Source organism: Schistocerca piceifrons, chromosome 1 (genome assembly GCF_021461385.2).
Source record: "Schistocerca piceifrons isolate TAMUIC-IGC-003096 chromosome 1, iqSchPice1.1, whole genome shotgun sequence".
Classification (NCBI taxonomy): Eukaryota; Metazoa; Arthropoda; class Insecta; order Orthoptera; family Acrididae; genus Schistocerca; species Schistocerca piceifrons.
The window spans coordinates 174,912,305-174,929,958 of NC_060138.1; the positions used below are offsets into that span (position 1 = coordinate 174,912,305).

The 17,654-nt window shown below is 37.7% G+C and overlaps 1 protein-coding gene across 2 annotated transcripts in view; it reads right to left on the reverse strand.

Annotated features, from left to right (window-relative positions):
* LOC124794626 (lysosomal alpha-mannosidase-like) overlaps positions 1 to 17,654 on the reverse strand; it is a 154,015-nt gene that overhangs the window by 61,083 nt on the left and 75,278 nt on the right. Inside the window, exons 4-7 of one of the 2 annotated variants that reach the window (XM_047258125.1) lie at positions 17,196 to 17,381; positions 16,456 to 16,661; positions 6,751 to 6,887; positions 387 to 520 (exon numbers count right to left, since the gene is read on the reverse strand). In XM_047258125.1, the coding sequence (XP_047114081.1) occupies positions 387 to 520; positions 6,751 to 6,887; positions 16,456 to 16,661; positions 17,196 to 17,381 (663 nt within the window). The remainder of the gene's footprint in view (positions 1 to 386; positions 521 to 6,750; positions 6,888 to 16,455; positions 16,662 to 17,195; positions 17,382 to 17,654) is intronic. The other variant, XM_047258133.1, reaches the window with a different exon arrangement.

A 17,654-nucleotide genomic window follows, 5' to 3' on the forward strand; every position in this document is an offset into this window, starting at 1 on the left:
CAATGTCAATCATTTTGATTTGTACTGTACAAAAAACATATTTCCAACAATGGAAAATCCAAGATGGAATGTAACAATATTATGAAAAGAATAGTTGGTACTCACCATATAGCGGATAGCTCGATTGCAGACAGGCACAACAAAAAGACTGTCAGAAAATGAGCTTTCAGAAACAGTCTCTGGCTGCTGCAACTTTCTTTTATTTTATTGATTGGGGGTTTATCAAGGGACTGGACAACTATTTCAATTAACCAAGACATTTGATTTCTGGAGGTTCACATTAGCAAGTGTTAATTGTAAAATTCAATTCAGTACAATTTGAAGACTTGTGTTTTGTTCCAAGCAGTAAATGAATAATGCTGGGCACTGTTAAAAATTAAAATTACCTTATCATTTTGTCCATATTTTTATACCACATATGAGCATCTTGGTATGTGAAATCTCCTCCCATAGTCAACACTATATTGTTAGAACTGTAGTACTGAGATTGCAGCTCTGCATACTTAATAAAAGCTGATACCTGCTCACAAGAAGATGGTTTATAATTACAGAACATATGTAAAATGTTTACTTTATGTATGGCATATCATATGCACTAAAACACTATATACTAAAAAATATATTATGTTTTTATCATTAGAAGAGACATAACTGACAACAAATCTGCAAAATTTAGCAGCAGTGCATAGAAAACAAGGTGAACCCTTCTGAGATTCAGTCATATAAAACGGCAAACTAAATGATTTCTGAAAATACGAACTTTTTAAGTGTGTCCCTCCCACCCCTGGGAACATATTGATGGAAGAAAGAAGAAAAATAAGACATGTACACCAATATGAACAGCTCTGAGAGCTATGCAAAGGTCACTCACTCATCGGGTCTCATTAAGTAAGGCTGGCAAAAAATTGAAGACATAAGAATAACGACCAAGAATAAAGGACATTGTGGAAATGGTGAAGGCTCTAAAATTGGAGTGGGAAGACATATCACACAACGAAAGGATGGAAGATGGACAAAGTCAGTACTAGGATGTAATCTCAGAGAAAGATTAAAACCACAAGGCAAATCACTATTAGGATAAAGAAACAGTGGAAAATAAAGGCTTCAACTGGCAGGGGGTGACAGGAGATTGAGAGGCATGGAAACTGTTATTGAAATTGCATTTGTTAGAATAAGAATAAGGTGCTACATCTTGTAAAGGTTGAACTAGGTGAACAATAACTAAATATGTGGCAAAAATGTGATCAAATACAAGAAACTGAAGGCGTAGAATAAATTTAATTCACCAAATGTAAGAAGCATGTGAATTGTATGCTCAATAACAAATCATTGTATCTTTTCAGAATATATGTCAAAAATGTGTGCAACAAAGAATTAAGTAGAAATAATAATATCTTCTACATTTGTTGGTAAAACTTCACAGGTTGACAACAATTCTGAAAACACAGACTACTGTACTTTCAGAATATGACCAGCATTATTTTTAGACAGTGTGAATGAAACTACACATTAAATTTCCTTCCCACTCATTAAATGACTCTCTTGTTTTACTTATTTATTTCCTTTCAGTATAGTACATGTATTAAGATGATTTTATCTTCTGAGACAATTCTGAGTTCATCATGAAAACAAATTTTCCTTCCCTGTCTTTCATTCTCTCTCTCTTCTGTTCTCTCTCGTATAGTTGAGAAAAAAATGTACAAAGACGAGATTACTCACTTTATGTTCATTTTTAGTACTTTTTATTCTATTTTTCTACCATTCCTACCTCCTTTTCCTCCAACTACAATGACCCCTTTGAGCAGTGTTCCAGCTGCTGCCCTTCCAGGGATGCAAATGAGACAAGGTATACATCAGAGCAAGATCGGATCCAGGTGGGGAGAGGCGGGGCATTGGGGTATCTGCCACGGGCAGCAATTTCAGGGGGCACCAAATTCATATTCTTGAACAAAAAACACTTGTTTCATAAAACGCCTAGCATCCAGTGCAGACTCAAAATCAAGGAAAAAAAATTTTCCCGCATCTAAGCTGCACCTGAAATTTGAGACTCGAAATTCAAGGGGAGAGAAAAGTTTTTGGCCACACCTCCAAATGGAAACAAAGTTGGTCCATTGTAATATGAGACACAATTTAGGTCGAATGAATGACTATACAGCTATAGTAGTTTGGTTCGAGTCGTAAGCTTAGCAGTTAAGCTTTACCAGGTAGCCATTGCTATGCGTCAGGCGCTCCGCACGTATTTATGCAGGTACCCTTCCTTTTTCACGTGCTTCGTCTGGTTTGAATTGATAGCTTATTTTTCTTTGATCTGATAAGTGCCGTTCTCTTTGTTGTAGGTGTTTACGTCACTCTAAGCTGAAAATGCATTACTGTACTGTGTCATGCATTGTTTGTCACATTCTGATAATGAGCATTTACGACCTGTCGCCGCTCGCGGCATGGCTTGCTTTTGTGCATTTAAATATAGTTTAAAAATAGTTCATCCCTATGAAATCCCCAAACCACCTTCCCTACCCTCTGGCTCCTATCCTTGTAACCGCCCCCGATGCAAAACCTGTCCCATGCACCCTCCCACCACCACCTACTCCAGTCCTGTAACCCGGAAGGTGTACACGATCAAAGGTAGAGCCACATGTGAAAGCACCCACGTGATTTACCAACTGACCTGCCTACACTGTGATGCATTCTATGTGGGAATGACCAGCAACAAACTGTCCATTCGCATGAATGGACACAGGCAGACAGTGTTTGTTGGTAATGAGGATCACCCTGTGGCCAAACATGCCTTGGTGCACAGCCAGCACATCTTGGCACAGTGTTACACCATCCGGGTTATCTGGATACTTCCCACCAACACCAACCTATCCGAACTCCGGAGATGGGAACTTGCCCTTCAGTATATCCTCTCTTCTCGTCATCCGCCAGGCCTCAATCTCCGCTAATTTCAAGTTGCCGCCACTCATACCTCACCTGTCTTTCAACAACTTCTTTGCCTCTACACTTCTGCCTCGACTGACATCTCTGCCCAAACTCTTTGTCTTTAAATATGTCTGCTTGTGTCTGTATGTGTGGATGGATATGTGCGTGTGTGCGAGTGTATACCTGTCCTTTTTTCCCCCTAAGGTAAGTCTTTCCGCTCCCGGGATTGGAATGACTCCTTACCCTCTCCCTTAAAACCCATTTCCTTTCGTCTTCCCCTCTCCTTCCCTCTTTCCTGATGAGGCAACAGTTTGTTGCGAAAGCTTGAATTTTGTGTGTATGTTTGTGTTTGTTTGTGTGTCTATCGACCTGCCAGCGCTTTCGTTCGGTAAGTCACCTCATCTTTGTTTTTATATATAATTTTTCCCACGTGGAATGTTTCCTTCTATTATATATATATTAGATTTAAAAATCTAGTCAATTGCCGTGCTTCATTTCTGACTGTTATCACTATTAGGCATAAGAATAATACGAATATAAACATTAAATTAAATGTATATTCTTCTGTGTTTGCTGTTGTCTCACTCTAGTTTCATAGTTTATTAGGCAGACAGGATTCAAATGAGATAACAGCACACACAAAAGAATACATGGCAAAATGTTTATATTTGTATTATTCTTACGGTGATTCACAATTCATAAAACTTCCTATTACCAACCATCTCTTCTCACAGGTAGGAAAAAATTCAGAACGTAGAGTTGGCCATATTGACAAACATCCCAAACAATTTTGCCAGTCGGATTTTCTTAGTACATTGAAATGCTGCTACTTTCAAAGATGAACAATACGGAATTTGTATGTACTTCGTTGGATAATGTATGAAAATGCAGTGGTCAAAACTCGGGGTGCAGAAAAAAAGCTCATCTTCCACCTTTTTTTTTAATTTATTTACTGACGCAGAGGTTTTGACGCCAGTATTTATCTTCGTGCCTGCAAAGCACGCCTGTGTAGCACTACATATGTTCGACGGCAGAAGTTAGTTGTGGCAGCACCCACCAACATTTTTCAGAACTTCCACTTACTTCGCACTCGATTCTAAGCCACAGGCGTTTTTTTTTATTACAAAAACTGGAAAAAAAGTGTGGCTTAGATTCGAGTAAATACGATATTTGCATTAACAGCTTTTTCAGTATTGGACAGCGAAATGTTGATTTTTCATGTAACAAAACATTTGACAAACTTTGATGAGGTAATAGATTCTTTCGCAGAAAGGAAAGCACACCATGTAAAGCTGTAGCAAGATGAGAGAGAAAAAAATGCTGAGAGCTAAAGACTGAAAAAATGTGTATGTATTGCTTGACTTTTGTCTTCCTGGTTTTATGTTCCCTATATTTAATAATATGTCACACAAGAAAGAAAGTATTTAGCTAAAAGGCAACAAGAGTGCAAATTTCTTGAAGAGTTCTTTTCCTCCCAGTCACAAACAATCCAACCCAGTATTAATTGGGAGTTTTTAAAGGGGTGTAGGATGTCAAACTGACAAACTGGGAGCACAAGAGGCGCCACAAGACACTAATTTCCACTGTCCTGTATGCAAGTTTGATGGCTTCCATTATAAAATATAAATGCTGAAATTCCACAGAGTGAATTACAGTGACGTGCTATATAAGAATGCTGTGTGAAAAGGGGTGGCACTGCACTGTGGCACCCTTAAGACTGAATACCACAACTTACCTTTCCTCAAACACATATATAACACTCTCCAGAAAGATCTGCACTATAAAATGAACATATTTTTGAAAAATCTATTTTTTTTTTTTTAATTTTTGACATCCTTTCTCAAACGCTGGAGGGGGTTGGGAGGGCAACATTATCAAGTTTTTGCCCCGGTTCAGAAATATTGTAGATCCAGGGCTACATTAGCCACAAATTAATCTGCATAGCTTAACTAACAATTAAATTCATTTGTTATATTCAGTTTGTGATTATACACGTACTACAAATGAACAAAAAAATTAAGAGAGAATGCGTTACTTCCAAGGAAGCTGCAGTTTCTGTTATGCTAAATTAGTGCCTTTACCATATGCCCCCATAGCTGTGTGGTCAGCATGTCTCAGTCCCATACAGTGGGCCTGGGTTCAATTCCCGGCCAGATCGGAGATTTCCTCTGCCTGAGGACTGGGTGGCGTGTCGTCGTCGTCGTCGTCGTCGTCGTCGTCGTCATCATCGACACACAAGTTGCCCATTGGGGCATCAACTGAGTAGACTTGCAACTTGGCAGCCAAACTTCCCTAGGTGGGGACTCACAGCCATCAACACCATGTGATCATTTCATTTTCCATGTCTTTACCTACATATGGATTCATGGTGAGGCTGAGCTGTTAATTTACCTCTAAGGGGTAGATGTACACACAATTACGGGCACGGCCATGGGAACCAGGATGGCTACTTCCTCCACCAACCTTTTGACGGAATCTTCGTTGATCCATTATGGATCGTGGGACGACGGCTGCATGAACTTCTTGATGCGATAATTTACCAACAGCCATAAGTATTGTAGAAATTTATTTTATTTTATGGACTGGTTGGAGGGTAGCTTTCCTGGGATTCATTCGTCTCCAACCCCTGGTTTGGTCTGGATACAATGACGACATCTTTGCCATATGGACCAACACCTTTACCCCATTTCTTCAGTCTCGGCATTACATCTTAATAGCTATTCCTTTCTTCATTTCCATTTAGTTTTCTGTATGTTATTTTCTGATCTGTCTATTCCCCCCTCCCCTCAATTCTATCACATGCAATTATCTTTTACTCTTATTAGCTTGTGGACAATGTTTTGTTAATGATTTCTGTCTTGCAAATTACTATATCTTCAACCTTTAAGCTCTCAGGTTTTCTAATCTCATCCACCTCAGTCCCCAACAATCAATCTTTCCTTCCCACCTTGCATATAAGTCTCCTCTTACCCAGGATTCTGGGCGACTTTTCCAAACTCTCCCCATTTCTTAAACCTCACCAGTCCATTTCCTTCATCCCCCCCCCCCCCCCCCCCCCCGCTCCCCCTCCTTCCTTTCCCTTCTTCCCTTCAACCCTGCCACCAGAAGAAGCCACTGAATCTGTAAGCTAGCAAATTTCAGTACCTTTATGTGAGTGTTCTTCTGCCACCACTTTGTGAGTGGATTTATTAGCCATCAAATGACATTATATTTTCAAGTATTTATTATTTTCATTCAGGTCATATTTACATGACAATACTGATATCTGGCAAAGAACACAAGTTGTATGCAAGTTGCATGAATAAAAGGTTGTTTGGAATTGTTACTTCTCATGCTATTAACATGAGTTTTATATAGTTCTTTCACAATTGACTTGAAAAATTTGTAGATCAGAGTAGCATATAAGCATTCTGTAGCAACAGTACAACCTTCTACACTTAATTGTAACTGAAACCAGAACAATGAAAAGCATAAGAAGCAGCAAATGTTTTAATATTCTGCATTACATTTCGACAGTTGGGGAATAGCAGAAAGCAAAGCATAACAAAGGAATTCATAGTTAAATCACTGACTAGTTTTTAAACAGCAGTGGAGGATGCAAAAACGGAATTTTATGAACTAATGGAGAGAGTGAAAAAAAAATCAACAAATCATAAAATAAAGGTAGAAAACCTAATTCATGAGAACGTAAGTACAGCTTGAAGAGGATGGCGGGAAGGGGAGTGGGAGTATTCAATAGGAAAACATATGGAGCAGAATAAGATATGGAAATGGATGCACATGGTTCACCACTCATGAATGGAGATAAATGGCAACAAGTAATCACTTTACCCTTTCATCAACATTGTAGTCAGGACTGTCCTTGTCATCTATAATTGGTTCATCAGCACACAAAACATCAAAGCAGAATCCTGGAGGTGGACTATAAGTGTTGAACAAAACACTGGTAAACAGCTCGCTTGCCTTTCCTGTTGAAAAGAGTAGGATGATATTATTGTCATATTGCTGTATTAGTGATCTGAAGAAAGAAAATATTGCACTAAAATAATCAACTATGTGAGAAATTCTTTCCCAGTATTAATGTATCTCCTACATTTGTGGCAAAGAACTATTACATACTTTCTAGAAACAATTGTGATACTCTACAGTAACAAAAAAGCCTAGAATATTTATCATAATCTAAAAATTTTGTAATTATTATTAAGTCCACTGTGTTTGCATGGATGTAACATAACTGTCTTAACTGAGGGGGAGGGTAGGGGCAATAGTTTTGCTGTAGATTGTGCAGTTTGCTGAATTTTTGAGTATAGAATTTGTCTACGAACTCTGTTAAAGCAAACACCAACCTAGCATTCACAAACATATTAAATCACAGTCATTTTGGAATCAGAATTGCACTCTAATCTGCCCAGGATGAGGTTCATTTGAATCATACTGTGACACATTGTGCAAAAGAAATAGCTTCACTACTACGCCCACAACTGTGTTTCATTCATGTTGACACATAAGTGAAATACACAGACAGAATGGCTTCTGGTTCATAGAACTAAGAAAAATTAGATTAGATATCTTATGAACACTGCGAGATTACTTTGAACTGGAATGAAAAACAGAACTTCAAAATGTTACAGCAAAATGCAGAGAAAAAAGCTCACTCAGAATGCTGTATCACAAGACTCCAGTAAGCTTTTTTTATCTGTGTATATTCTTAATGAACTTTCAAAATCTTCCATTCTTTCTTTCTATCAGTTTACTTCCCATTTCCAATGAAATTAAGGTATTTTCAGAGAAGTGATGCCACTCCAATACCCTGTGTTGTTGTTGAGCACGCCACTTGACAAACCTCTCTCTACTGCCATGTCAAAGAAATTTTTAATATTGATAAACAACTTGCTAGTTTAAATAAGACTTAAGAATGAAATTCGACAATACAAGCACGGAAATATACACAGTTTACTTGGTGACTGAATGGAAATTTAACATTGGGTTTCTGTCTGGTATCATCTTCATAATTGTTCAAAATATTTTGAAGTAAGCTGTCAGGATGCCAATCCACAATACAATGTTTTAAACATTATTATTCGGATGATGTTGTCGGTTTCTACTTAACCCTACCATCTTTTACCCGTGAAAATACTGGGACCCCTGAAAAGCTGTGATAAGCTAATCAGCAATTTCTTAAATACTGTAACATGTGTGGGGCTCAGTATGTAAAACCTGACTTTATTTAAATTTCTTGTACAAATTACGAGAAAGTATCAAGTCAATCCTCCATTACTGTAATTAATGTGAAAGCCCTGTGGTCTTCAGTATCTGAGCTTTGATGTAGTGACATCCGCCGGCCGGGGTGGCCGAGCGGTTCTAGGCACTACAGTCTGGAACTGCGCGACCGCTACGGTCGCAGGTTCGAATCCTGACTTGGACATGGATGTGTGTGGTGTCTTTAGGCTAGTTAGGTTCAAGTAGTTCTAAGTTCTAGGGGACTGATGATCTCAGAAGTTAAGTCCCATAGTGCTCAGAGTCACTTGAACCATTAATGACACCCGTTTAACAAAACATGTTGATACTGGGAATGTTTTACATTTTTAAATACATGTTTATACAAACAGAACATAAGTAGAATATCTAATAATGTGTGAAATACACTCCACAACAGTTTAAAAATCTATTTATTTATTTACTTAGTTACTTTTTTTGGCAAAAAAAGAAGAAGAAACAAACTTTCATTTGTCTCATTTATTGTGCTGTAGCCTGCACGATATCAAAGTGTGCAATCGTATAGTATGTTGTAGTGCAAATTTTATATTAAAATTCTTAACCACACTTTTTTTCTTTGAGGAAATGTTATATTTATTTTATGTTGGAACAAAAGCTGCATTTGCATGTAGACATAACAGCAGTGTTCACACAAATGACAATGCACCACATCAACTGCCAACAAGACTAGTTAAACTTTGTAGTCTGTCTTCTCTGCCCACAGAGACCACAAAAATGTTGTAAGAATAAGTGGGATAAGAGTTGATCCAGCACACCTCATTGCAAGAAATTGAAAAAATTTCTTGCTTTTTTAATTAGAAAGACCGTGTCAAGAATATTCAGAACATATTTGCATCCCAGCTAAAATTCTGGCAGTGCAGGAAACAGAAACCAAAAAAAGAGACTGTCCCATTTTCTTTGCAAGATGAGTTCCAGCTGGCAGGTGTGCTTTTACTGTTCACTGAGAGCAGAAGAATAGGCGACAATGAAATTAAATTATTCTGCATTGTTGTTCTTACATAGCACAGTTAGGTTGAGTAATCCAAGTTGGTCATTTCACCACTCCATGTTTATAGGAATAATCTTCTTTGCTCGTGTGCTGTGTTTAAAGTAAAAGGCTTTGTGCTCATATGCAGTGTAGTATGATTGGAACTGGATACAGTCTTACAGTCTTTCTTTCTTTCCTTTTACATTTTTCTTTCTTTTGTTTTCACCGTTGGTTGACAATTTTGTAAGTGCCTTAATATGAATAACAGTGAAAAAAGCAAACGTGCAAAATTAAGTGGGGCGGCATTTTGGAAATTATCGAAGGAAAGCCGAGAATGAGAAGCCAATGTTCTAAAAAGTCTTGGCAGAGTAGATAAATTTTTCGCAAAAAATGTTGCTGGTTCGACTTTGAGATCAAGTAGTTGTTGTTGTTGTTGTTGTTGTGGTCTTCAGTCCTGAGACTGGTTTGATGCAGCTCTCAATGCTACTCTATCCTGTGCAAACTTCTTCATCTCCCAGTACGTACTGCAGCCTACATCCTTCTGGATCTGCTTAGTGTATTCATCTCTTGGTCTCCCTCTACGATTTTTACCCTCCACGCTGCCCTCGAGTACTAAATTGGTGATCCCTTGATGCCTCAGAACATGTCCTACCAACCGATCCCTTCTTCTAGTCAAGTTGTGCCACAAACTCCTCTTCTCCCCAATTCTATTCAATACCTCCTCATTAGTTATGTGATCTATCCATCTAATCTTCAGCATTCTTCTGTAGCACCACATTTCGAAAGCTTCTATTCTCTTCTGATCAAGTAGTACGGATGATATTTCTGGCACTGCAGCTGTTGTAAAAGAAGTAAATACAGACAGAACAAAAAGTTAAAATTGTAAAAGAAGAAAATACAGACAGAACAAAAAGTTAAAAATGAAGAAAAGAAAACTGTTCCTGATTTCGAGTTCTACGAAAAACTAAGTGTCGAGTCAGACATTACAGAAAGAAATACCTTCATTAGTGATGATCCTGCAGAATGGTGTGTCAATGAATCAACAATCAACATTGTCTTACAACGTGGCATTAATCAAAATTGTAATGGTGACTTTTCTAATTCAAGAAGATCAATAGGCAATAAAACCAGATATTTGAATAAAAAAATGTATTTTACCATAAACTTTTAAATGGCGGATCAACTCTGTGTGATTTTCTAGTATACTCCTGTAGCACCGGTGCTGTTTTTTTGTGCACCATGCAAATTGTTCGAAGGTAAGGCCACAATTGCTACTAATGGTATTGCAGATTGAAAAAAATATTCCTAATATTTTATCTCATCATGAGAATTCACTTGAACACAAAAATCCTGAGTTATCACTCTTAAGAAGAAAAAAAAGTCACTTGGAACAATACATAACCATTTCAAGTCATATGTTGAGACAGAAAAAATGTACTGGCGCAGTGTGTTGAAAAGGGTGTTTGCAGTAGTGAAGAAGCTAACAAGTCGTGGACTTCCCCTAAGTGGACACGTTGAAAGATTCTATTCGTTACATAATGGTCAATTTATAATGTCTCTTGAAATTATAGCCGAGTTTGATCCTTTTCTCACAGAGCACATTGAGTGATATGGAAATCCAGGGCAGGGACATACAAGTTATCTTTGTTCAACAATCTGTAATGCAATAATAGAGCTTCTTTCTGAACGAATAAAAAGAATTATCAAAAGTGAAATAAAACTGCGAAATATTTCTATATGATAGTAGATTGTACTGTGGACATTTCACATATTAATCAATTATCTTTCATATTAAGGTATGAGAACGAGAATGGTGAACCTCTTGAATTTTTCCTTCTGTTTTTACGAAAACTGGGACAAAAGTCCAAAAGCTTAGATGAGGCCATACTAAAGTCCTGTCTACAAATTCCATTGATATTACTGACAGTAGAGGCCAGTCATATGACAACACAAGCAATATGTTAGGAACCTACACTGGTTTGCAGGCACGCATTAAAGAATGAAATCCGAAAGTGCATTAGGTGCCTGTGCAGCACATTCTTTGAATTTAGTCAGCACTAGTGCTGCAAGCTGTTGCCTGGAAGCATCTTCATTTTTCAATGTAGTGCAAAACCTTAATAATTTTTTCTCTGCTTCTACATAGCGCTGGGATAAACTTCTTTCTTTCATGAAACCAGGAAGCAAAACGGTAAAAAGTTTATCAAAAACATGTTGGTCAGCAAGAGAGGAAGCGTGTGTAAGTCTATATGGAAACTGGGAGGGCATTATCAATGCCCTCACACATATTGCCAAGAATACATTTGAAAAACCACTTGTGCAAAATGAGGCTTCAGCTTTACTGAATGAGCTCAGCAGACTAGAAACAATATTCATGATGACAGTTTGGAAGGATATACTACAGAGGTTTAATAGTGTAAATCTGAAATTGCAAAGTGTAAGTATCGATACTAAAATAGTGCATGAATTATATGAATCACTTGTATGATTTATTCCATCTATTCGTGGCATGTTCGACTATCATGAAAATAAATCCATGGATATTCTGACTGATGTAGATTATGAATGCACCTATAAAAGATCACGAAAACAAAAACTTCATGATGATAAAGAAGCGTACTCTGAAGAATTTCTTCTGACTGGAAGGGAAAAATTTAGAGTCAAAACATTTCTCCCAGTATTCAACAACTTGTACGCCAAATTAGTGAGGAGGAAGGAAAGCTATAGAACACTGTTGGACTGCTTCACAGTTTTCAGTAACATTAAGAACAGTTCACCTGACGATATTGCTGAATGTGCAGCAATACTTCAAGCGTCATATGTCACAGATTTAGAGCCTTCCTTCCCTAGTGAATGTGTAAATTTCACAGAACTTTTGAAATCTTCTGAGATCAGTGATACACCAGTAAAAATGAGTAAATTTTTATGAAGCGAGAGGTTACAGTCGTGTTTCTGAGCATTGACATTGCTCTTAGAATATTTCTACATATGGCACTTACAAGTTGTTTAGCAGAATGCTCGTTTTCAGCTCTTAACCCTTTTGCTACAGTGAACTTCTGCAGAAGTTGGGAGTGAATGTGCCGCCCAGCCGGTGGACTGCTGTAGCAGTTCTGCCTCGTCACATTTCTACACTTCACAAAGCTCGACTTGTGTGGAAGTCTGACCTATGCACCATCTTGCGGCTTTGTTCAAAGTCTGTAGTTAACAACAGAGTCACTGAAGTGACGTGTTGTTAACCTCAATTAGTTTCTACTAGAAGTGATATGGCAGATAAGCAATAGACTGTGGAAGAAGCTCTTTCTCTCATAATGGGTAGTGACTTTGAAGATGAAAGTGACTCATCGTCCGAGTCCGATGAGGAACATGGAACACTTTTTGAAGCTGCTTCTATATCAGGTACAAGTGCTACTCCAGGTGTTCCATTGACATCCCCAGACTTTGACTCGTGCACAGACAGGATACACAACATCAAAAACATGTGTGATTTGTATAAATATTTTCGCAAATAAATACATAGTACAAAAAGTCCAATAATTGCGGTAACACTACGAGTGTGAAAGCAGGACAGAGTAGCGCCACGGAGAGCGTGAAAAATGTGCTGTACAGTGGGCGGGACTGGCACACATCCACAGCGCACGACACAACAATCACAGTACCGGCGTGAAGACTGAAATCTTACCTACGTTCTACATTGTCTGAGGAGAGATTGAACGCCTTGTCCATTCTTCACATCGAAGCTAACATCCTGATAACCGTCTGAACTGTGAACATATGATCAATGAGTTTCCTGCCGTCAAAGCCAGATGCCAACTTTGCTGACTGGTGAGTTTGTTTGTTTATTCATATTAGTTATAAAAATTTAAGATTATAATGTGATTTTCATTATAACTTAGAGCACATTCATCGTATTTACAAACTACATATTACCTGTTTATTTTACAATTGCCGTTGGCAGAATGCAGAACTAAACCTCATTTACGTGCAGACATGACTGAAGGTGCCCGACAATACTAAACAATACCCGAATGACACAGGCCGCTCAGCGCTGTACAGTCAAGTCGTACTGATATTGTAGTACATCACAACTGATGCGTATTGTTGGCGTCTGTTGAAATGTACAGTTATTGCGGAAATATACATTATCGGAGAGTACGCTCACATGAAAAAGTGTTAATAAATAATATAGTTCAGACCTGTCAATAAATATGTAAAAACTTTGCCATACCGCTAGAAAGAGCTATGGTGAGAGCAGTTGCTGCAGTACAAAACTGTTCAGCCCTCACATGGATTAAAGGTATTGTGTACACTTATTATCCAGCATCTAGCTACATAGAACCTAATGCTTTACACGTTAACTATTCGATTATAAAACAAATTTGATTTTTCCACATTAGTCTGTAAAATTATGGAGTAGCAAATTCAGTTCTGCGTGTATTCGCAGTTCGTGCACCGAAATCTCTATTTTATTTTCATTTCATACACTTTCCTATAGATTCAAGTATTAATACCAAACACGTTTTTTATCTGCTAAACATTCAAGTTACTAGATCGTACAACAACAGTTTAATTTTAATTTTGAATGCACCTCTGTAAAAGTAACTATTAATGTCTATGTATGGCATGTTCTCTTCAATTTTTAGATCGTAACACAACTTTTTTATTTTCATTTTCAACAGCTTCGTATAAAAGAACATATTAAAAGTGAATGTATAACAAAAATCCGTTGTCTCCTACACACTCTGCTAAATTTTTAGGCCATAAAAAAAAGTTATTTTCCTTGTGTTCATTTCTGTTGTCTTTTGACAGAAGAATTTGTTCACAAAAAGCAGTTTTAAGTTCATTTTATCCGCTGCTGTTTAGATTAGATTACATTAGATTAGATTAGATTTACTTTCATTCCAATTGATCCGTAGTGAGGAGGTCCTCCTGGATGTGGAACATGTCAGAAAAACAACAATACATGACAAATATTTACAACTAAAACAAATAAGCTAATGTACCATTCCACAGGTCCCAAGTGGAATGATCGTCATTTTTTAATGAACACTAAGAGTCATTTTACAAATACTAATGCACTGAATTTAAAATAAAAAAGGTTTTTATTTATTTATAAGGTAATAAACATGTAATACAATTACTGTAATGCTATTTACAATGAACACATTACTGCAGTGAAATGTTGCAGAAGTTAGATTATACTTACACACACACACACACACACACACACACACACACACACAAATTTTCAATGAACACATTACTGCACTGAAATTGTGCAGAAGTTATGTTGTACTTATATACAAATCAGTTGGTTTTACTAAGAAATTCATCAATGGAGTAGAAGGAGTTGGCCACCAATAAATCCTTTAGGCTTCTCTTAAACTGAATTTCATTGGTTGTTAAGCTTTTTATGGCTGCTAGCAAGTTATTGAAAATGTGTGTTCCTGAATAATGCACACCTTTTTGCACAAGACTAAGTGACTTTAAATCCTTGTGAAGATTATTCTTATTTCTAGTATTGATTCTATGAATTGCGCTGTTGGTAATACTGTAATCAAGTACAGTTCAGGAACCATATTACATTTTGATTGAGCACGACTAGACCACTCACGTGTCCTTCAGAACAACAAATAGCAGAGTACGGAAACAGCTCACAGCGCTCCCTTACAAAACGTCAACTGTGAAGTGATTGGGTAATAGTTATTATTTAAAACATGTTTTTTTAAGTTCACCAATGGTCCTGACATCACAACCAATGTGAGCAGCACTATTGCCATACAATAAACCACAGTCCTGACAGGCTGTGGTCTTATTCTGTTGAATTCTGACACATGTTGGCAGACATCACTCCTTACAAGGGGCGAAGCATGATCTCACAAACCAGCAACATTTAAATGTGACTGCTGAATGAAAACTCACTGAATAATCTTCCCTTGGATACAGAATGTAGACAGCATTCCTCTTACCTTCTTTGTGCAACTGGCTGAAATGCTGATCATCTGCGTATCCAAGCATACAGTATTTTACACTGAGATAACAAAAGTCATGGGACATGACAGATAGTGGTAGTATCACAGACACAAAGTATAAAATGGAAGTGCATTGGCAGAACTGTCATCTAAACTCTCATAATTCATGTAAAGAGATTCCGATGTGATTATTGTTGCACAATGGGAAACAAACAAACTTCAAATGCGGAATGGTTGCTGGAGCTAGATGCATAGGACATTCCATTTCGAAAATAATTGGAAAACTCAATATTCCAAGATCCACAGTGTCAAGAGTGTGCCGAGGATACCATGTTTCAGGCATTAACTCTCACCACAGACAACACAGTGCTTGACGGCCTTCATTTAATAACTGAGAGCAATGACATTTGTGTAGAGTTGTCAGTGCAAACAGACAAGCAACACTGCATGAAATAATCAACATAGGATGTACACTGAAAGTATCCATTAGGACAGGGAGGCAAAATATGGTATTAATGGGCTATGGCAACAGATGATTGCCAAGAGTGCCTTTGCTAACAGCACAATGCTTGCAGCACCTCTCCTAGGCTCATGACTATCGTTTGGAGCCTCTATGACTGGAAAACAGTGGCTGGGTCAGGTGAATCCTGATCCAAGTAGGTAAGAGCAGATGGTAAGGTCCAAGTGTGGTGCAGACTCAATGAAGCCATAGACCCAAATTGTCAAAAAGGCTCTGTGCAAGCTGGTGGTGGCTCCATAATGATGTGGGCTGTGTTTACATGGCGTGGACTGGGTGCTCTGGTGCAACTGAAATGACTAGACTGACTAGAAATGGTTATGCGTGGCTACTTGGAGACCATTTTCAGTCATTAATGGGTATCATGTTCCCAAGGCAAAAGATGGCCTGACACAATATTAGGAGATATCCGATGACTAGTCACCTCCGTGTACATGCCACTTGATGCTTGTTGCATCACACATTCATGTTTCTCTAAATTTTAATGGCTAGCAGTGTAGATTCGTAATTTCTTTACCACAGCATGGAGCATCTTTGATTGGGCTGTATATATCCAGTATTGGAATCACTTCTTATATGTATTCTATGATTCCAGGAAAGTGGAGTTAAATCATATTTCTTGTAATACCAGATCAACCCTACTTGTCTGTTTGTCTGAACTATTTCACATAATTTGCTTAAAAGGAAAGAGGAGGAATCAATGGACATTGCTCTCTCTTTTTGAGCGCAATTTATGACAAACTTCAATTCATCTGTGTAGGTGCAAACTTAATTTCTCTTCCAACATTTGACTTTTCTTTCCCACTCACCCAAATTAGCACTAGCTTGCCAGATCATTTCTGCTGTCTTTGACTTAAGTCTTGTCGATTTATCTTGGTAATCTAATCGACCAAACAGCAAACCATCATATCCCATCTGTGCGAACATAGAAGCCATTTCACGTGAGTGACCAAATGGATCTATCTGCCATCCAGCTCGAGGTCTTCCACATTCCCCGAAAGTGTCATTGAGCTTCCTGTAACAATGTGGCAAACAGTGCTCAGTTTGTAATGCCAAAAAATTCATGCCAAACATGAGGATACGAAATTACAAATAAAATTTATGTTGGAAATGCACAAATGTTATTTTATGGTTGTAATATTTGTAGCAGAATTAGATTCTTAAACGATAAGGAGCAGTCAAATAAAACCGAACAACTACCACAAAAGGAACATGGAATGGTTCCTTTCAAAAGTATTCACCACACATGTTAACACATTTATGCCACCGGGAGATGATAAGATCAATTACTGTTTTGTAGAATGTGGTAAGCCACTGAAGGATCCACGACTGCACTCACTCTTTCACTTCCTTCTCGGACTGAAACTGATGTCTGTGTACATCTTTCTTTAGGTCACCAAAATGTGAAAATTGCATAGTGTTTGGTTTTCATTTGATCATTTGACTGCCCCTCACATAATAGGATCCTACTGCTTATTTTTTCCACTAGTGTTTACTGTGTAAGTTATGTAACACATATAAACATGTGAATACAGCATGTGGCATTTACCTCAATCCCCATGTAAACTGATCAATCGTGGACTGGTAATGTGTCCCAGCCTCATCATTCATGCTCCATGCACCTCCAGTAAACTCCAGTCTACCGGAACTAACAAGCCTTTTTACCTGGTGGCGAATAGAGTCATGTTGTTCTTTCCACCATTTCCAGAAAAAGGCTGTTTCAACATAAATAAACCTGCAAATATAAGGTAAGATGTATATTTTGATGGTTATTTTCTGTAATACACAATATACATAGAAAATGAAAGCATTTAACAACAAAAAGCAGAATAATAGCATAAAATGTTCAAACAGAGAAAATGATGACAGAAGGTCATATCTCCTTTCTGCAGTTAAAATTAGAAGTTGGTTATTACAAAATACTATTCCAAGTGAAAACAGAATCAAATCTAGCAAAATGCAATGATGCACGACAAATGGAATGAAATAATAAGCCAGCCATTATATA